Below are 22,341 nucleotides of genomic sequence, written 5' to 3'. Positions count from 1 at the left end.
GCCGTGAGTCTCTGAAAACCCCCACATGTGTAAACACGCTTTCAGTTAATGTGACTGTCGTACGATCTTCCATTGACATTAATATTCTCTCTTCTATTGAAGTTGTACAGAAGCTGCACGGTCTGATGATCGCGAGTCGTTCAGAGCACCAAGTAAAAATGGTTTGCTTCAGCATGGTGCTACGCAGAGGACCGCCAAGGGCCTGGATTTATGGGTTTTCTGCCTGCAAACGTTACGTGGGAGTGCGCGCGATACGCCGACCACTCCTGATGGGGAGGGGTACGGCGTGTACCGGGCTCGCTGCAGCCTGACTACCGCGCCCGTGGGACCGCGATCCTGCAGACTCGCATAAAAGGCGGCGGAAGGGCTTCACTTCAACCAGTCTTGCGGCAACTATTCTGCAGCCCGATCCCGCGGCCATGAAGGTGAGAGATCTGTGCCCCCCTGCCAGCATTGGCAGAAGACCCCGATCCAGTTTCCCTAAAGGCGGCCCCACGATGGCCGGTTTTTCGCTGCGCAGCGGTCGTGATGCAATGCAAGGCGGAACCGAGCCGAAACGGTAGCATAACGTTAGAGCTAGTGAGACTCCCCAGCGCGGCCCGCACTGCAGCCTACGCACGAGACGGCGCGGGACGCTGCCTCTTGGCAGATGAAAACCTCGAATTTCAGGCGGCTGGTCTCCGCGTCTCGCGTGATAATTACTGTGAAGCACAGAACTGTCCCACCATCTTGAGTGGATAAGGTGTGTCGACGATGTTTTATGGCATTCAAGTGCGCGTGATTTGAGCTGCTATGCTCCTTTTTTTATTCCTTTCGGCCTCGCATTGCATCGCAACACTGCAACGAAAAGTGGCTGGTGGTGGGTAGGGATGGGGCTTAAATGCTGTTTAAAACCTGAACGTGCGGCATGGTTTTGAGGCCTCCTTGGAAAATACGCGTTGTAAATATATATATATATATATAATATATATATATATATATATATATATATATATATATGCAGACTCTCCCCACTCTCCAATGTCTGCGGCGTGGGTACGTGAGTGGAGGTGTTGACAGTTTGGTAGCGCAGCCAGGTCCCAACACTGGAGGGAGAGCGCGTCCCGAATTGGCTTCGAGTTTGGTGGTACGCCCATGACATGACATGGAAAGAGCCGACGCAAAAGGCCTTCGAGTTTGGTGGTTACCGCCCATGACCATGACATGGAAAGAGCCGACGCAAAAAGGCCTTCGATATTACTGGCTCCACAGCGCTGGTGACAGGCAACCCTAGATGAGGCCACAGCTAAGGAAAGTAATGGTCACAGGTCTACGGGAACTCACAAAGCTGGCATGGCGACCGCGGCGTGTTTCTTGTGACGTCACAGTGCCTGGAAATGCGCTACAGAGAGGGAATCAACGATCGTGGTGGGGAAAACGATGCCGGAATTGTAACACGAGCGGGACCGAGTTTGTCTGATTGAGCTGCGCACTTTGGTTGACTTTTTCCGGGTTCAGGAGAAAACGAGCAGTGTGGCCCGTTGGTAGTTAGCGGTACAATTGCTCACAGCGCAAAAGGTCAGCGACAATTCCTGACATTCCAAAGTCCCGAGTGGGGTCTGCTGGTATTCCAGTCAAGTCAAAGATGTATGACGCATTCTGGTGTGCAAGCCAGCTGCCGTGCTATACCCCCGAGCAGTGCGTCTCCATTGGCTCGTCTTTTGTCGGAAACGTCGAGGTAACCTGAGCAGTGCGTCTCCATCGGCTCTTCTTTTGCCAGAAAGATCGAGGAAACTTATCAGACACCGGCATGCGTAAGCCTCACGAACTGAACACTGACCTCCGTCATAGGCAGATCCCGATAACAGAAGCCTCACGAACTGAACACTGACCTCCATCATAGGCAGATCCCGATAACAGAAGCCTCACGAACTGAACACTGACCTCCGTCATAGGCAGATCCCGATAACAGAAACCTCACGAACTGAACACTGACCTCCATCATAGGCAGATCCCGATAACAGAAAGCCTCACGAACTGAACACTGACCTCCGTCATAGGCAGCTCCCGATAACAGAAGCCTCACGAACTGAACACTGACCTCCGTCATAGGCAGATCCCGATAACAGAAGTCTCACGAACTGAACACTGACCTCCATCATAGGCAGATCGCGATAACAGAAGCCTCACGAACTGAACACTGACCTCCGTCATAGGCAGATCCCGATAACAGAAGCAACTCTGTGACCTGTCTCAGGCACCTAATGATTACGTTGGCGTCACAAATAAAAGTGACCCACGGCGTCTTAAACGTACCAAAATGTTGAATTTTCTTCTTTTTTTTACAGCCATGGTGGCTGCTTGTAGCATGTTCTGTAATAGAGCGTTTTGAACTTGGAATATCAGCGATCACCGTTGAATATACATCAGCAATCAGATCAACATCAGCATCACGACCGCCGGAGCACCACAGGCCATCGACCACATATCATATGTGAAACCTGCCTCGCGCCAAATGCAATAACAGTTGCACACGCTTCAAGCATATGAAAAATATAACTTACGTCTATTTCTCTGATTTCACCATTTTCCGTCCGTTCAAAATACATTGCCGCAGTCACTCTCTTAAGCTAGATCACGTTCTCAGTCTACAGGTGCAAACCACGGACATTGTCAGTCACTGTCCGGTCCGATCTGCAGTCGTTTCGGGTGCCCGATTTTCCCTAGCGTTGTTTTCCGTGCAGTGAATGTTGGTCTCGATGTCCTAAGCAGGTACTTTGTTTACGCTCGTAACAAACAGCAGACAGTCCTGTTTTTAAGAGTTTATTTATATCGTATATTTCAAAAACGTCTATCTCTATGGTTCGGCTGCTAAGGGTGCCTGCCTTCCGGTTCACCCACCCAACGGGAGGTGGGCTTGAGTCGCTTAAGGCGCCCGCTATTTAGCCCTGGCTGGGGCGGCCTACGACCGGTGGCAGCGGCCGCGCCTAAGTTCAGGTGACGTCAGACGGCAGAACGGACCGTACCGAGCACTGAGGCATGTTAAGCTTTCGTCGCAAAAAGCTGCCGTTAGCCTGGAATTTCACGATTGAATGATGGTGTTGGTCAGAGCTCACGATACCAGCGTGGCTTAGCGTGGATGTGATTCCTAAAACCCGTTTAATAAAAGGTTTAGAGCAAATGTTTAACAAAATGGTAGAATGTATTGGCTGCAGGCATACGCACCTAAGGCTAAGCGTACATGGATAGCGTCACAGTCAGATGTAGGCGCTTCTTAAAACACACGCTACACAAAATCCTGAACTTGCTGGTCCCCGAACTTCAAGCGTGTTGAGTTACAACCCGACACAAAGTTTACATACTGAGCTTGTCAGATACGCCCGGCCAGGAAGTCATCGCTATGCTATAGACTGAAAGAATCTATATAGTAGATCCAATTTCTGAGTCGTGATCATTGGACCTCCTATTATCTCGCATCCGTCTGAACTTTGGTCGAATTATTGTCTGCGATCTGTGGCACTTTTTAGGGTGTCGGCGATGGACCACCCAGGCCTTTGGGTCTTTCCCAAACTATGTCGAAGGAATACTTTGGAATACAGACAAGTTTTTCAAACTTTAAGAAAATAATGATTTGGAATCTGGTCTACATTCTTGACGTTTTTGAAGGATAATTTTGGGCGTTTTCTTTTGGCGTGATCCAAACACATATATGTCACCTGGTAACCAAAGGTTGGTTAATTTCATCATAGCCTTCAATGCGGCACGCAAATCAAGAGCATAACAGCAGCCCTCTTCACAACAACCCTAAAGGCTTTGCCCCGTCTGTTGCCACATTTGTCCATGGCCTTAGCGCTCACCGAACTCTCCCTTGCAGCTGATCGTCTTATCCGCTCTGCTGGCTGTCGCCGCCGCCGGCCACTTCAACGATTACTACGCCGTGCCAGACTACAGCACGGCCTACTCAGTCAAGGACCCGTACTCGGGCGTCAAAGTCGACAAACAAGAGAACCGGCTGGGCGACAAGACGGAGGGCTCCTACTCGCAGGTCCTTCCCGACGGCCGCTTGCAGGTGGTGAGGTACTGGGTGGACGGCTACTCGGGCTACAACGCTGACGTCCAGTACTACGGCGCCGCCAAGCATCCGCATACCCCGATCCACCACGGCTACGGCAACGCTGGATATGTATATCACTAAGCGGTTGGTTGGAAATCGCTGCGTTAAGTGTACCGTCCCCGTCCCATGAACGTCATGTCATCGTCTTCACCGCCGTCTGTAGAGCATCTTGAGCACCTGTGTGTTTATGCGCTGAGGTGTTTTGATTGCATGTATGTGTGTGTGCATGTGGTTGTAACCAACGGCAATTACACATAGGAAGCAGCCAGAAGTGAATCTTTTGTTTGAAGTCGTGGTGTAAGCGTTTCACGAATAAATCCGCCTCGATTCTTCACTCCAGTTGCTTTGATATAAATTACACTCGCTACCGCGGACAAAAAAAACATTATGAAATGCTCCGAGATAACTCTATCGTAATAATGCTGGTGATCAATTCCTTATGCAGCTCGGGCCACCATGAAGTATTTCACAGCAACCCAACCAGGCATGTGACCCGCACGCCTTCAAAAAATGCACATTTTGATAGTCGGGTAATCATAGGCCATAAAGACACCAAAGCAAATTTTAGACCTCTCGAGCAATGTCTTCCGAGCTACAACCTCGGGTTTTTTTCGAGATGTCACGCTGCTAGCTTATATTCGACGCTATATAACTTGTAGCCGAATAATTCAAATGGATCATACTTGCATAGCACTGAATTTACCACGATGCAAGACAACTCTCTTGACACTTTGAAATTTCATTATTGTTAGTTTTTGACCTGGTGATTTGAACTCAACCTCACTCAGCTTTGGTGCGTCGCATGACAACACAACTTAAAAGTGACGGGCACTTCCTATAGGTGCCCTGCAAGGCTCCCAAGATGCGTTTTGTTACTACTGGAAACAGAATAGCCGTAATTTCCGAAGTAGGAGAATATATGGAGATGCGGTAATCAACGTTCAATTGGGTTGGCGATTCTGAACAAGACATTCGCCACCATGGTCGTAATTCGGGTCAAAGTCAAGGTCATCTAATAGGTCAAACGTTGGTAAACACATGTTTTAATTGGCTCAACAATCATCATTTGCGCACAGTGGGCACAACGAACCAAATGATCACTTCATGATTGACCTATAATGGGATGGAACATTACGTTCCATTTTTGTTGACCTCAAAAACGCAGCAAATTTGGGTCACTTACGATTCGCTTCATAATTTGTCACGTGGCAACTGCTGTCTCTCCGATCATACAGCTTCATAATTTGTCACATGGCAACTACTGTCTCTCCGATCATGCATCTTCATAATTTGTCACATGGCAACTGCTGTCTCCCCGATCATACAGCTCACACAGATACCACGGCGTACATGCTACCACATTTGCACTCCCAGAAGTTTGGTTAGGAAATGCTATTTTTGTCAATTTATTTCACGCACAGCGGTGGGGCTTAACATTAAAATAACTCACTGTGTCAGAACGGTATCGGTGACCGAAGCGATGCGGCCAAGGAAAATGGGTTCTCCCCTCTATAATTATCCCCGTAGAATGCACATTTGATTACGTTTTTCCTTCCAAAATTACTACTGTTACTGTACAAAACTGTTTGCTGTTAGGTCAAGTCCCCCCGGACCACAGTCTAAGCTCTTTAATCCTGACTTGGTTCCTCCAATCACAGAGACGTGGTTAAAGCTACGCCCCGGTCCGCCTCCAATCATTTTCCGTCTGCTAACTCATGTAACATGTTATATGCTATGAGGTTCAGCTCTCAGTCGTGGCTCAAAATTTTTTAGCTTGCTTATGGGACAGACTGGAAAGCGCAAATGTGGTGGTCTCAGGCTATTCAAGATGTTCTTTTCAGTAGAAAAAAGTATGCTGCATTCCAAACCTGCGTGCGTGCACCTGTTGACCTTCGCGTTCTTTACTCATTGGGTCAACACTAGAATGGAATGAGCCTCACACCGAACGCAACTGTGCTACCCTCGGATCAAATGTGGTCGTGCGGTTCTTTCCAAAATGTATGTGCGGCATCAGCGTCCTACAAAAAGCAAAAATGTGCACCGTATGCCGTGTTTAGGTGCTTACCAAACGTTCGCCATTTGGAGTAGATACCTTGACGTTAATCCGCATGATCCGATTTGACAGTATATGACGTGAACGACAAGAACTAGAGAAAAACAGCAGCAAGCTTATGGCAGAAAAAAGTCTGATCTATCACTTGGCCTTTTTATTGCTCTAGCAGTATTAGTTGAGAAAGACCAGGGTCTGGGTTAAACCAGCGCTTAACAGCCGGTAGAAGCGGAGATTTGGCAGCTCTCGCGAGCATCGTTTTCGGTGAGTATGATGTAAGGACAGATTTGGATCCAGGGTCTTCTCAAGCGTGGTTTGTCGCAAAGATCCTGAACTTACCACTGCCATACATTATTGGGGCTGCATTATTAGGTCATGGGACTGCATCTGCTTTAACCTTCCATCAAAGTAAAAATGAAGGACCTTTTTATATCCCACGCAAGTGAAAAGCACGCGGTCGGTCATCCACACACCTGACGTTTTTTGAGATCACAAAACCTCGTTATCAATGAAGCTGTTTGCCAAGTTTACGGTGCGCTACTATTTGAACTACGCAGACAGAACTAAGAACAGAAAGAAATGGTTATGCCAACACTGACCGCTGACAGTGTGCGCAATTGTTTGGAATAACATTCCAAATTCACTTCTGATATGCTAGAGTAATACAAAACAGTTTTAGGTGTGCTGTACACGTACATGAAGCAACGCAAATTCTGAACTCATTGTGTGTCCAAGACTGTTCAGCAGAGGTAACGGAAGAGAAATAATCCTAGCGAGGCGGACGGAGCACCACAAACATTCATCGTTTACTGCGTGCCTTCCGTGACAAGTTCTCTACAAGCATTACAGATGTAAAATCAGTCCTCATAAGGTCACAACAACCAAGGCCGGGTTTGTTTTTTGTCGGACTACGAATATTTTGACGACCACGCTGAGTTTCTGGCTCAAGTCAAAGCACTTACCACCTTTCATTCTTCCCATCAACGAAAGCGATCATCCACCTGCGTTCGACGGTCTGCACCATCAGCTTCCACACGTAATCGTCAGGGACCGACCACTGCGCGTTTGCACCATCAGGTTCCACACGTAATCGTCAGGGACCGACCACTGCGCGTCTGCACCATCAGCTTCCACACGTGATCGTCAGGGACCGACCACTGCGCGTTTTAGGTGACATCATCCTGGACATTCCCGACGGCCGGAACTAGACACACGAAGATGCCTGAAGACGCTGCACGAGCTATCACTCGAACAGCTCATCACCGAGCTGGCACGTCCCGGCGGGGGACGGCAATGATTACTGAGCACACAGTCACCTCTCGACCAGACCTGGGCTCACAGTCACCTCTCGACCAGGCCTGGGCACACAGTCACCTCTCGGCCAGACCTGGGCACACAGTCACCTCTCGACCAGGCCTGAGCACACAGTCACCTCTCGACCAGACCTGGGCACACAGTCACCTCTCGACCAGACCTGGGCACACAGTCACCTCTCGACCAAACCTGGGCACACAGTCACCTCTCGACCAAACCTGAGCACACAGTTACCTCTCGACCAAACCTGGGCACACAGTCACCTCTCGACCAAACCTGAGCACACAGTCACCTCTCGACCAAACCTGAGCACACAGTTACCTCTCAACCAAACCTGGGCACACATTCACCTCTCAACCAGACCTGAGCACACAGTCATCTCTCGAGCAAACCTGAACACACCGTCACCCCTCAAGCAAACCTCTCGAGCGGCTCACGCGCTACCCTCTGTGACGTCAGCGGCTACGATCTGGCAGCTTTAAGCGTCGTAGGAGAGCATACGCTTCGCCGCCCGCCATGCAGTTGTGCATATGGCTGCAGCTGACATTGCAACGACGGACAGGGCCAGGGCCCTTCGGCCCCAGCGTGGGAGTCCGCGTCCGAGCCTCGGCTGCTCCATGGCCCATGAACACTAATATGGGCCCCTGCAGTCGCTGGCGCTCCATAAAAAGGTGCGCGACGACGTGTGTCACGTTTCCTTACTAACGACATCGCAGGCAGGGATGAAAATACATGCGAATCAATGTCACGAAGGTGCAAGCAGCGCCACGAAAGGCTCCTGATAGGTAGCCCACATCCGATACTAGGCTACGGGAGATTTTCTCGAGACTAGGTCACATGTAAACGCGACGAGTGAGCAAAATAAGCGGAGCTGCGCACCACGGCGGCTGCCTTGCCAGACGCTCGAACCAAAAGCAAACTTTGCGTGTTCGCTCTCGCGCCCGGGGACTTATTTGCTGGAAAACAATTCACAGATTTAAGGCGATGGCTGACACATCTCTGACACTAAACCGACGGAACTGTAGCAAGGTGGATCGTCTCCACCATCTGATGGCAGCAGATTAGTTCTTCCATACCTGGTGACGGGCCTCAACATTGAATGACGCCTTCACTCATACTTGTCGGACTTGGCGCTTAAATAAATTTGTTCAAAATGTTAGCAGTTATCGCAGATCCCATCCAGGCTCTTCAGAAACTGTTGTCGCGATGACGGCTGTCGGCTGCCAAGTGTGTTAGTCGCGATGACGGCTGTCGGCTACCAAGTGTGTTAGTCGCGATGACGGCTGTCGGTTGCCAAGTGTGTTAGTTGTGATGACGGCTATCGGCTGCCAAGTGTGTTAGTCGCGATGACGGCTGTCGGCTACCAAGTGTGTTAGTCGCGATGACGGCTGTCGGCTGCCAAGTGTGTTAGTTGTGATGACGGCTATCGGCTGCCAAGTGTGTTAGTCGCGATGACGGCTATCGGCTACCAAGTGTGTTAGTCCCGATGACGGCTATCGGCTGCCAAGTGTGTTAGTCGCGATGACGGCTATCGGCTGCCAAGTGTGTTAGTCCCGATGACGGCTATCGGCTGCCAAGTGTGTTAGTCGCGATGACGGCTATCGGCTGCCAAGTGTGTTAGTCCCGATGACGGCTGTCGGTTGCCAAGTGTGTTAGTCGCGATGACGGCTGTCGGTTGCCAAGTGTGTTAGTCGCGATGACGGCTATCGGCTGCCAAGTGTGTTAGTCGCGATGACGGCTGTCGGCTGCCAAGTGTGTTAGTCGCGATGACGGCTGTCGGCTGCCAAGTGTGTTAGTCCCGATGACGGCTGTCGGCTGCCAAGTGTGTTAGTCGCGATAACGGCTGTCGGTTGCCAAGTGTGTTAGTCGCGATGACAGCTGTTGGTTGCCAAGTGTGTTAGTCCCGATGACGGCTGTCGGCTGCCAAGTGTGTTAGTCGCGATGACGGCTATCGGCTACCAAGTGTGTTAGTCGCGATGACGGCTCTCGGGTGCCAAGTGTGTTAGTCCCGATGACGGCTATCGGCTGCCAAGTGTGTTAGTCGCGATGACGGCTATCGGCTGCCAAGTGTGTTAGTCCCGATGACGGCTGTCGGCTGCCAAGTGTGTTAGTCGAGATGACGGCTCTCGGCTCCCAAGTGTGTTAGTCGCGATGACGGCTGTCGGTTGCCAAGTGTGTTAGTCGCGATGACGGCTGTCGGGTGCCAAGTGTGTTAGTCGCGATGACGGCTGTCGGTTGCCAAGTGTGTTAGTCGCGATGACAGCTGTAGGTTGCCAAGTGTGTTAGTCGCGATAACGGCTGTCGGTTGCCAAGTGTGTTAGTCGCGATGACAGCTGTTGGTTGCCAAGTGTGTTAGTCGCGATGACAGCTGTTGGTTGCCAAGTGTGTTAGTCGCGATGACGGCTGTCGGCTGCCAAATGTGACCATAATCTGTCAGTTGCAGCGGCGCTCTCCAGTGAACCGGTGCGAAAATCTGCCAAACCTGGCACGCTGCCAGGCGTTCCTTCATGTCCTGGCTGAGGGCTGACCACCACGATTACATGCTTGCTGGCTTTCTACAGTTGGACAGGATTCGCTGTCGTTGTGCAGCCAACTCAGCAATTCAGAATGGTAGCCCTAATGTTGCTTGGGATAACAAACTGACCAACATAATTTTCATTTCGTCCGTCCCGGTGGCTCAGTTGGTTAGAGCGCCTGCCTTCCGATCCACCCACCTGTGGCGGGTGGGTTCTAGTCGTTTTGGGGCGCTCGCTGTTTGGCCTTGACAGGTATGGCCTGCGGCCAATGGCAGCGGCCGCGCTAAAGGTCAGTTAACGTCAGAGGGCAAGGCGGACCGTGCCGAGCATTGCGGCACGTTAAGCTTTCGCCACAAAATTCTGCCGTTGACATGGAATTGTGCTATCGGATGGTAGGGGTCAGGGCTCACACAAGCACTGCTTAACGTAAGCTCTGATCCCAGAAATCCATTCACTCAAAGGGTTCGGATCAAATATTTTAAGAAAGAAATTAGAAAAATAAAAAAGTACATTTATACAACTGAGGGCGCATACACGCAGTGTTTGTTCTGCCCCTAGACATACAAGGGAAAACATATGCGCACACAAAGCACACGGAGTCAGCAATTTAAAACCGTCAAGAATACCCTGCGCGAGGGGTCGTGGACGGCTGTCGGCGGGCCATCGGTTCCGCGCGGCGACGGCGCGGTATGGAAACGGCCGCTGGGTGGCGGTCAGTCGGACGCGCGGCAGGTGCAGCGAGTCGACGCCGCCGGAAACAGCCCGGGTTGGATCATTTGAACTTGAATTGATTGGGTTGCACATGATCCGCGAAGCCAAGCCAGCCGAGCGTTTCCAAGGCGGGTGAAATGTGATCGCCACCGCGGACACCGCTGACTAGACTGGCTGCGAAGTGCGTCAGCTTTGGAACACTGCCTAGGTGATACTCGGTCGCTCCACTCCAGACGGACGCCCCAGGTGAGGAGTTGGGGAAACGCGTGGAATTTGACAGGGAGCTTCAGAACGTCAGGATTTAAGTGGTTTCGAATTTTGAACAGGGGTGCGAGGATTGCATTACAGCGCCGAATAGCGAGAGAAGTTGAGTTTCCCAGCTGAGATGGTGGTCACGGGATACATCCAGCACCTTCGCTGGAGATGTTCGATGAACGCCTGCGCCAGAAATAGTCATGTTGAAGTTGCCGGTCTTTTGTATGGGGAGCTTGGTGCCGAGCAGCATGAAGTCTACCTTTTGAGGGGTTTATTTTGAGGCTGTTTAACTGAAACCGGCTTTGAGGGCACTGAATGGAACCCTCGACACGAGTCGGGTGTCATTAGCGTAGTATAGTAGGCGGACGTGGGATAGGAATCTGAGTAGGTCGTTGAAGACGAGGAAAATTATTGGACTGACAAGGGATCCTGGGCCAATCGGTGGGATAGTGATAGTGTGGCGTAGCAGCCACCAACCACCTGCTTCCGACCGCTCAGGCAGTCCCGGAACAATTCCGAGCACACCCCACACCACTTCAGCTTGCTCAGGAGGACGCTGGGATGAACGCTGCAAAAGGCCTTGCGAGATCAATCTTCATTATCGACACGACATGGCCGTTGTCGAAAGCCTTTGCGACCCTACTCGACAGCATCGATCAGGGCGTTTCCCGTCCAGTGACATGGACGGGTAAGTACATTGCGATGACGTTTGTACAGGGTTTTCAAGACGGCGAGAAAGTAACAGCGAACAAACGACATTCCCCGTCATTTTACACAGTGCAGAGAGAAAAGAGATGGGCCAAAAGTTGTTCAGATCTGATCAATCGCCCGGCTTGAGTACCGAGATGACGCGGGCAATATTTCAGATGAACGGAAAGATGCGCGATGTAATAGAAAAGCCGATCAGATGAAGAGCGCCGGTGCCTTGTTTACACCTGGCGTAGCCGCCATATTGCCGAAAACGCTAGGCGAAACTCGACAACGCATCAAACTGTTTAAAATAAAACTCATACAACATAATTTAGCGCATGCATTATGCCGAGGACATATTGCGTTGATTGTGGTCAACTACGGTTGAATTCACGTCGGACAACTCTTCTTCTTCGTCTTCGTCCGATGTGTTGATATATGTACACTGTTTCGGCCAGTCAATTGTCCGACCATCGTGATGTGTTTTAAGTCACGGCAAGGCCTGGATGGCGTTGTCTTGCTGCCATGTATGAACGTGCGCGTCGGATCCCGAATTCCCCCCCCCCCCCCCCCCTAATTGTTGGGATTTGAACCGTAGTCTTCTTATGACCAGTTCAGCGCTCCACCAATTGAGCTAGCCGGAAAAGGCAGTCCTTCGGGTCCTGACTGAAGATGTTCATCCCGGCTAGCTCAGTTGGTAATGTTGGTTTCGTAATCAGAAGATCCCGGTTCGGGTCGCAACAATGCCAAGCAGAAAACTCGGGTCTGCATGGCTGGAAGCTCCTACAGGGTTGAAAACAAACGCCACTCATGCCTAGTAAGAACTCAATGACGCTTGAAAAGGCCTCAAAGTTGACCGGCCGAAACGCCGCACACATACACGCCTGCCAGGGACGAAAGTCCGAACACTTTTCCATCCGTGATAATTCCACGTCGCAATCCTTCCGTCAAACTATGGCGTCTATAATCCTGCTATTTTTAGATCGACGCTGATCGGTTGGCGGATGTAGCGTTGCTATAGTTTTAACGCTGGTTGGTTGCCTTCGACGCCGGGCGCGGGGCGTGCACAGAACCGGCATTTTCAAATCTGGAACCTTTCAGGTGCAGAATTCACGTGGAGTGGACGAACACCTGTTCTGTTGCATCATATGTGTTCGATTGTAAATGTCAGTGACAAGCTGAGCTGTAGTTGGGAAGGCGATGCATCTGAAAACCACGTTGGCACGTTACGTTCTTTGAGCGCGTCCTTCGATTTACGATACGCTGACGCCGACCAGAGTGTCTGCTTTGCTTGCCGAAGGTTCGTTCGTAAACGCGCCTCGGGATGTCGTCAGTGGCGCTGAGGTGACGTTGGTGACCTCTGCCCCCCTCCCCCTCCCCCAGAGCAGATGATGGCCTCTCGCCCCCCTCGCCCTGGATGGCCTCTAGCCAACCGGCTTGTCATTCAGCCGTGGTACGCTGTATCATCCGCCAGATAGTCCCCCCCCTCTCTCTCTCTCTCTCTCTCTCTCTCTCTCTGCTAGGCCCCTCAGACCTCCTCCAGCTGTCTGTTTATAACTGGAAGTACTGGTGCTCTTTTTGCTGGGCCTCTCGGGCCTCCTCAAGCCGTCTGTCTAGTGCTGGGAGTAGGCTAGTGCCAGTGCTGATCTTCTATCTCTCTGCTGAGCTTCTCGGACCTCCTCAAGCCGTCTGTCTTGAACTGTGAGTGCTTGGAATGTAACCAGAACACGGCCATCGAGATCTGGCCACAGCTGTAGCTGCTACTTCAGCATCCCTGACTGGCGGCTGGGGTGACAGGTAGCCCGGTATGCAGCGGCGTGGACCTGCTACGGGTATGACAGAACCATTGTAGCACATCAAAGGCGTCAGCATTTTCTGGTCGTGAATGGGCGCCTCGAGTAGGTCCTTGGCAATGACAAGCGGAACAAGCGGTTTGTGATCCACCTGAGGTTAAAGAAGCCAACTAAAAGAGGCATGCGTGAAATCACTCGCATACCCAGACCACACTAAGAAGTCTTTTTCTAAAAGTACACAGCTCTGCTCAGTCGTTGCGGGGACTCCGTTGGTGAATATAACCAGTTTGAGGTGAAAGTCGCATCGCTGCAGAGGAATTCTGTTATCTGGAATCTTGCAATTCTAAAATGACACTTCTCAGCCAGTGTGAGGAAGTTTCTGATAAATGACTTTTGGCATACCGTGGGAGTTGAAAGCGTCAATAGCTGCAACGATAAGATGCTTGTCCACCGCAGACAAAAGGAATAAAAGCAGGAAATGCGCAGTTATTGCAGTGCTCTCATGCATAAGATTCACGCATTCTGGGGACCTAGCGAGAATTTCACGCCAGAGGCACCTCACGGAACCAAAGCCTTATACCGACATGTTTCAAAAAGCCGAAAATGAAATTGTGTGGTAGTCATGGGTCGTAAATACGCCTGTGCCGACCTCAGACCTCTCCAAGCAGCGGTCATCGAGTTAGAGCCCGCGTATTTTCGGGGGTCACGCTGCGGGCTTGTCTATTACAGGCCCTGCCTTGTAAATTCGGACCATATGATCCGAATAAAAACACACGTATGCTAGTTAACTAACCCAAAGTTAAGTTGACGTCATGACCTCGCCATCTTCTTTTGTTTGACCTACCTGACACGTGCCGTATCCAAAATGTTCTTGTTGACTCGAGTATGATTAGTATTTGTAAGTTATATAGTGATTGATAAACTTTAAAAAAACATCCTACGAGCCCCCTTTTTGAGTGTCGCAAAAGATCATGAAGATAACGCTGGGGAAAAGTACCTCCGTATATCTCAGGCCTGGGTGCCAGTTTAGAGACGAGTGTGAGGGGGGGGGGGGGTGTCGGGGAGCGGGCAAACGATATATAAACGCATACAGACATACCGACGCTGAGGATACCGTCGCCCGAAACTGAACAGTTCCGCCTTGCAATGCACATCACTACTTACTATTCCAGTCTCCACTGGGTTCTCTTGACACCACAGCCATTCATCCCGACACCAGTCTTTGTTATTACGACTGCGCACGATATGAATAAGAACATTTGAAATCTCCATCTATCATTTCCAGCATTCTCACGTTCTCCATAATGCAATCACGAATCCTACTGTATCTCACAGGTATCCAGCCTTTAGCCACACGAACAGGTTTTCAATTTTGCAAGCGACTGCAATGGACAACGCCCAGCGGCCATCCGGTCCAAATCAGCAGGTGCAGGCCAGTGCCACCTGTGTCAGGACCTGGACCGCGCCCTTCCTCCGCTGGCAGCCTGGAGCCGGGCGCCGTCTCGGTATTAAAGCGGTGATACGGTCGACAATGGCTGCACTCTGATCAGGCCCTGCCAGCATGAAGGTGAGCGATCTGAGCCAGGTGTGGGCGGGAGCCGGGGGTAAAGCGAGTCAGCGTCGCATGGGGTGGGGGTGGGAATGGGGGTTGGGGGGGGGGGGGGGGTGAGGTGTCAGGTGAGCAAAATTGCCGGACTCACTCCAGCCGTATCACTAGAGTTAACGTCCCTTTAGTGAGGCTGCGATTCCTGACACTGTCGTGACGTACACATGTAAGAGCCGCTGCCCTGACCACAGGCCTCGACCTCCGCGATTAGCCCCGATGCCGCAAATGACCTCTAACTCTCTAGAGATCATTCGTCAGGTCATTTTTTAGAGTTGATCTATGTACTCTCCCTTTCCCTAGAGGTCATCTAACTCTTTGGGAACACTGACCTCCACGGCGAGCCATAAACCCCGGTGAACTCCAACCCGGTCCCCGCAACCTTTGACATCTCTCAGTGTTCTATGACCTCCCAATGACCCGTGCCAAGCCCGGTGACCTCTGATCGGCAGCTCCTACTGCTCGCCTGCATGGTGGCGGTGGCCGCCGCCTCGTCTTCTTCCTCGTCCGTGAGCATCCGCCGCAACGAGCATCACCCGGGCCTGCTCCCGGTGCACAACCAGAACGTCTACTACGCCAGTGAGCACGGCCCCTGCTACGGCCACGTCTGCAAGTCTTTCCTGCAGAACAGAGGTTACGACAACCTCCATGGCGGCTTCAGAGGCGGCTTCGGCGCCCACGGCCCCGGCTTCGGCGCCCACGGCCCCGGCTTCGGCGCCTACGGCCCCGGCTTCGGCGCCTACGGCCCGGGCCTCGTCGGGGGGCCCGGTCCTTATGGACACCACGGCATCGGAGGACCGCATGGGGGAATCGGACCGGCATACGGATATCACTAAGTCTGCTTAGCCGACAGAGCCCACGTCACTGACGAACGCCCGCGATGTGGACTTTGCGAAACCTTGTGTGGTGATGTTGAAGAGATTATGCACCGTTGCTCGATTTTTCGTGCAAGCCATCTACGTTGAGGTCTGAGAGATGGTGTGGGGTGGAAAAGAATAAATTAAAAACACGTCACGGAGATGGTGTACTTGCAGCACTGACATGACCTGCTTGCGGTCCGTGCTTTATGCTCCATGTTAAGCTGGCTAAACAATGAAAACACACAGAGCGCCTCCTCACGCTGGTGTTTCCCTGCATCTAAATATGAGCATTACCTCAAACTCGAGCTAAAAGGTCGTTTCAGCACAATCCACCGAGCACTGATTATTGGCGATTTCCTAGCCCGTTGCTGATTTATCCTGGCTTGTTAAAATATCCGTAAATATGGCCGCCTGTTGCTGATGCCGGTCGTTTTCGTTGACAAGAGCTGAAACTTACGCAGGTTTTCCCGGTCACGAGATACGGTTCGTGCAAGTTTTTCCTGTCAGCACTCTCAACGCGGCATTCAGGACGCATGCGTCACCAAACGTCGCCCAGAAAACAGCGATGTTATCTGACCGGATATGGTCTATGCTGGTTTGATATGGCGCTTGAGGGGGCCTCATCAGGTCGTAGGAGTTTTTGGCTCACGCCTTTGACGCCGCCCTTTAGAGTGGAAATCTAAAATGTTGAAATGACTGGATCGGGTATTGCCGCAATATGCCAAACAAATCGAAAGCAGCGTCAATATGTTCCCCTACAGGCTCATCTCATGTTTCCCAATGGCGAATGAGAATACAAGCACGTTACGCGTTATGACCTATGTAAGAGTGAACATGCACACCTTTGATGTTTGTAAGAGCCTGACGTATTACGACACACCTTTGGTGTAGATGAAACACTTCTTCATGTCCGCTTTAAAGGGCGTACCACCGTTGGGGTTTTTCTAAAAAGACATCTCTGCTGAACCCCAAGAACAGTTACGTCTAATGATGTCACCGGGTAGTGCTGCTGCAGCGCCATCAAGGCACCCTGAGAGGTTAAATCTGACCCATTTCCGAGTTCAAGTTTTGCGAGCGGGATCAAGCAACAAATAAAAGAAAGGGAGAAGACGCCCTATCGTAAGAGAAGCCCGCGCCCGCGCGCTGGACGGGTTTCAGCCGAGAGTTTTGCCATTCCCGATCAACGGGACGGATCAGAAAACAAACAAACTGACAAACGGACAGACACACCACCTACCGAAGAAACCTTCCACGAGCATACGGACGCAGCACTGACGTCACCCCAGGCCGCGACGCGGGACCGGCGGGGGCCATAATGATCCGACGTGACCACCACCGCCACCTCATGTGACTAATTCGAGACAGCCTCGACACAGACCAATGGACATGGGACATGGACATGGACATGCTTTTGCGCAGACGCGCACGTGACCGGCCTCGGTCACCGAGTCCAACCATGCAGCACTCGCCCGAATGCTGCGAGCACCATTCACGATCTGCGCTCAAGAAAGGCGGGCTGTCGGGACCCCGCCGGCTAACCTGTAACACACCCCCGCCCACACCCACACACCCAGCCACACCCACACCCACACCCACACCCACACCCACACCCACACCCACACCCACACCCACCACCCACACCCACACCCACACACATACCCCCCACGCACACCCACACCCACACCCACACCCACACCCACACCCACACCCCACACCCACACCCACACCCACAACACCCAGCCCACACCCACACCCACACCCACACCCACACCCACACCCACACCCACACCCACACCCACACCCACACCCACACCCACACCCACACCCACACCCACACCCACACCCACACCCACACACCCACGCCTACACCCACACCCACACCCACACCCACACCCACCCACACCCACACCCCACACCCACACCCATACTCCCCACGCACACCCACACCCACACACCCACACCCCACACCCACACCCACACCCCACCACACCCACACCCACCCCACACCCACACCCACAACCCACACCCACAAACACAACCACACACCCACCCACCCACCACACACACACACACACACACCACACACACACACACACACCACACACACACACACACACACACACACACACATACATACGCACCGATATATATATATATATATATATATATATATATATATATATACATGCATGATAAGATTGTGAAAAAGATACCTAATACAATCATGATGCAAATGCAAAATGTAATTTTAAAAAAAAAAACATTACCAGTCGCGAGGTCTCGATGAGATCAGTCCACCGCTTTTTCCGCGCGGTTCTATCTTTCCTTGGTTTCAAAAAACAGCAAAGTGGGCCTCTTCAACCCCCCCCCCCTCCCCACATCAGTCCGGCGTTATGAAAAATTGCGAACCCACGGCATTGGGCTAAGAAACGCTGAACATGTGGTCAAGTCAACCAACGATGTGCCTTCAATGTAAAGAAAGGCAACACTTGTTTCTTGCTATGCATGCAGGGACCTATTGACTTGGCATAATTTAGTCAGGTATTTTTTTCCTCTGGGATCGAATTATGGACGCAACACCGGGCATCATGACTGGGTCTGCATGGGTGTGGCTATAGCGTCTAATCCCAGCTAGTGGGACTTATAAGCGCTGGCGTAGAAGGGCAAGGCCCAAGTGGGCACGTTTAGACCAAGCAATCAGAACTTTTGCAAAACGCTGCAAATGGTATGCATGCAACTCAATGATACAGCCTGCACTCTGCAGGCATTTTGCAGAATTATGCTATCTGATGACTCGATCCCGTTGGTGACCTTCAAACATTCACTTCTTTCCGACATTGCATCTGGGGGCATTGTTTCAGCACGGGCGCAACATGTCGGTAATGGGGTCTCTCGTCTCCAGTGAGGACGGCATGGCATCGTAACGCTGCGGCGCAGAACGGTGGCGACAGGCGAGAGCGTTATGAGCACGTTTTTGTTCATGCAGTGCGGTAGTTAGGTATAATAACGAGCTCCACGACCAATGGAGACGCGCCTCTGACCCGCCGTAGCGACGCCCTAGAGTGATTCTCATCATTGTGCGATGGTCGTATTTGCATTATCAGTATCTGATAGGAACGTGGTTAGCTATGGGCGCACACCGACAGCAAACTTATGCGAATGACCATTTTCTATGATTGACGGTGTGACACGCATGTCTGCTGCACGCTAGTTTAGGGCGCTAGTTTCGCAAAATGAGCCGGAGGGCTGAGCAGGTGGAAATGAAACAGCCCGCCCCCAAAATTCCCTAACAAACGGGTTTTCTCCCCGGATTTGGACAATTTTCTTCCCAACGTTATATAGGAAGGGGGGCTGGAGCCCACTTTGGAGTCAGGGTGAGGGTGGAGGGCTGGAGCCACATCAACTGAATAGAAAACTTTACCCCGCTTACACGTCATGCTTGGCAATGTGTATGAATGCAATCTTGTCGCCTTTCCCGAAAGAGATCTTTGCCGCTATAATCGAGCCGCTGCAACGACTCGACGTAAGTTGTTAGTGGATATTGTACAGAGGATCTTGGCAATGCCACTGACAATATTCAAAGGTTAAGATGCACCGATGGCGTCGCCCAAATAGCGTGCTCTATGACACTACTCTGAAATTTTATCAATATGCGGCACACAAGGGTATCTTTGGGGGAGGGGGAGAGGCACTTGAGGGCGTGGATGGAGAGACGCACTTTCACACCAGGCACTGCATAAGACACACCAAGCACCAATTACCACTACTGGCAAGGGGTGCGATTTTCTGTAGGGGAGGGGGGCTTCAACGCCCCCTAACTTTGAGAAAAAAATGAACTACAGCCGGGGAGAATCCCGTTTGTTGGCCAGTTTAAGTGGACATCGTTCTTTCACTTTTCCATTTTTTCAACTTGAATTGTGTTTGACTTGCACACCAAACATACCTTTGTACACTTGTCATATAAATTTGGGTGTAACGATGTAACGATATAGCGATGTAACGATGTTGCAGGGGCACAGGGGTGCAATTTTTCATTTTGTTGTTGGCTATTTTACGACAACATAATGAAGGCAGCATGATATCATAAAGGTTAGGGTAGTAGGCACCTACGTGCAGTTATTCAGCAAGAGTGATGCACAATCAAGGAACAACATACCCAGATTGCCAGCGGACCCAATGCAATTTTGTCACGCCTGAGGAGCGACGGATCCGCCTGAATTGCCACGTCTAGTCAAATATTGAAACTTTTGCGATCCTATTCTACAAGTTTGTTTTTCGTACTATGTTACTTCATCGGTGCTAGTGCATTAAGCTATATTTATTTTTTACGCTTGCTGCACTCAATCATTGAAGCGTAGTATGAAATTGCTAGGCAGGCATCAATTTCAAACCTGGTATTTTTTGCTCTGCATGTTTACGCAGTATGTCAAACCAGCATACTATATTTTGGCATATTGCCTGCCACCCAGCCTGCCATCCACAGGCAGGGTGTCACTTTGCAAAAAAGCTAGGAGACTGAACTGATTAGGCTGACATAACCTATCCCTGAAACCCGGTTTTTTCCTCCGATTTCATTGAAGTCTTATTTGCGTCTCGAATGTTGTATTCATTGTCTGTCTTCAATGTCTTCACTAATATGCAATTTCTTAAAACATTTTCTGCGTGGAGAGATCATTCCGAATTTCAGAGCAATAGAAGTTACCTTTTGTGCAAAAGCTTAGCATGGTGTAATTTAAAAAAAACGTCTTGTGATATGGACCATTGTGATCAGCTCGGTGAAAGTTCGAATGCCTTTCGAACTGCTGTATTTTTCAAATGACCATCCAGTGACAAAGCGATGTCAAGAACAATGGTAGTAATGAGTATCCTCACGTTCATCAAGTCATGACTCTGCTGAACATGGCTCATGAGGGCGAGACTGAATATCTTGTCATTACCACGTGGCTTTGACGCCCTTCTAGACGGCCCTGAGGTCACTTCACGGGATAGGTCGGGACGAGGAGTGGCTCCAGCAAACGGGGTGACACCGCATGCAGCACGGACTTCACCAGATTGGTTCTAGAATTATTTCCTGAAATGCACATCTGCTGAAGACTGGTGTGCTGTGGCTCCTTACCCACGCAATCTGTCATCTCTGGACTTCATACTGTGGCTCCTTACCCACGCGATCTGTCATCTCTGGACTTCATGCTGTGGCTCCTTACCCACGCGATCTGTCATCTCTGGACTTCATGCTATGGCTCCTTACCCACGCGATCTGTCATCTCTGGACTTCATGCTGTGGACTAGCCTCAACAACTGCATATACGTGGACAAACCACCTAACCTCCTAAAGCGCAAGGCCGCATTCAGACTTAAGATGGGGCGCATCATTGTGGACAATCGACCAGAAAATCGACTAACAGCTAGAGGCTCAGCTTTTGCGCATCCCGGACCACCAGCGGTCTGGAAAACCTTTCGTTGCCACCATTTGACGGGTGTGGAATCACTGATGGTAACTGCCGTTGCTGACCGTGTTTTGCCATTCCAAAGGCGGTTGAATTCCACCAGTCACGACTGTACGATTACGCTTGCTACTGTTGGGGAACATGGGCTAACTTTTATCTGGGCCGCACTGAACCTCGAAAATCTTCCACATGTTGTAGCGAATCGTTCTTTATACTAATCCAGATGGTATTATGTGAAAAATGTGTCAAAGACTTATGGATTCATACTAGCAGATGAAGGACTTGGCGTGTACAAATATTACGTATTTATAGGATAGCATGACGCTTCTATTCGACAAAACATATTATGATCCTAGAAGTGATGTGCCTGAGTACTTAGCATGCCAGCAGCTTATACATTTTGGCTGTAATTCTTTGGCCCAGCAGTCCCCTTTTGCTCACATACATTGACGAGACTTAGACGGGCATTGAGGGGCCATCATAAACGGCTGAGCCGGTGAGAAGGAGATTTTATCGCCCGTTGAGCGCATTTTCAGATGACGTCGAATTTCGGTACACGTTTTTCTTAGTCGGGTTATGTGCAGATGCCTTAAGTGTTTATTCCATCGCTGCCTCGAATCAAGCGCTTTCACCTCCGCCTCGCCAGCGGAGGACGGCAGTGAGTCAACGTTTGTCGGTGTGCTTTGACTAGAGATGTCAGACACCACCAATTCCGAAAATTTCCGAAAAAAACCGATCCCGATACGCATGAGGATGTTGTGTTCAAAAATCCATCGATATAATTCTCAGGCCAAACACCAACTTATTTCTGAAATGGTCAATAGCGCGTTAACATGTTATATTTTCTGCCCATCCAGTGCTTTCGTAGTCTTAATATGTACCTAGAAGCTGATTCTGAAATGGCAAGATACTTTAACCGGGACCATGCAGATAGCCATCTATCATTCATTAACGAAATTACTTTAGACCCTGATTCTTACCCTGTAAAGCCAAAAAGTAAAATTAACGG

The 22,341-nt window shown here is 50.7% G+C and overlaps 2 protein-coding genes across 2 annotated transcripts; both read left to right on the top strand.

Annotated features, from left to right (window-relative positions):
* The first annotated feature begins 419 nt into the window (after positions 1 to 419).
* On the top strand, positions 420 to 4,174 carry LOC119093062 (cuticle protein 19-like). Its single transcript, XM_037215954.1, has 2 exons — positions 420 to 425; positions 3,854 to 4,174. Exons 1-2 carry the CDS (start codon positions 420 to 422, stop codon positions 4,172 to 4,174), a joined length of 327 nt encoding a protein of 108 aa, XP_037071849.1.
* Positions 4,175 to 14,983: 10,809 nt separating this feature from the next.
* On the top strand, positions 14,984 to 15,861 carry LOC119093060 (34 kDa spicule matrix protein). The gene is made up of 2 exons (XM_037215953.1): positions 14,984 to 14,989; positions 15,478 to 15,861. The coding sequence occupies exons 1-2, from the start codon at positions 14,984 to 14,986 to the stop codon at positions 15,859 to 15,861; spliced, it is 390 nt and encodes a 129-aa protein (XP_037071848.1).
* Positions 15,862 to 22,341: the final 6,480 nt, after the last annotated feature.

The sequence above is a fragment of the Pollicipes pollicipes genome, unplaced genomic scaffold, assembly GCF_011947565.3.
Source record: "Pollicipes pollicipes isolate AB1234 unplaced genomic scaffold, Ppol_2.1 Scaffold_3984;HRSCAF=4679_pilon_pilon_pilon, whole genome shotgun sequence".
Taxonomy (NCBI): Eukaryota; Metazoa; Arthropoda; class Thecostraca; order Pollicipedomorpha; family Pollicipedidae; genus Pollicipes; species Pollicipes pollicipes.
The sequence above is the reverse complement of the archived record's forward strand: the minus strand, read 5'-3'. Positions and strand labels throughout refer to the sequence as shown.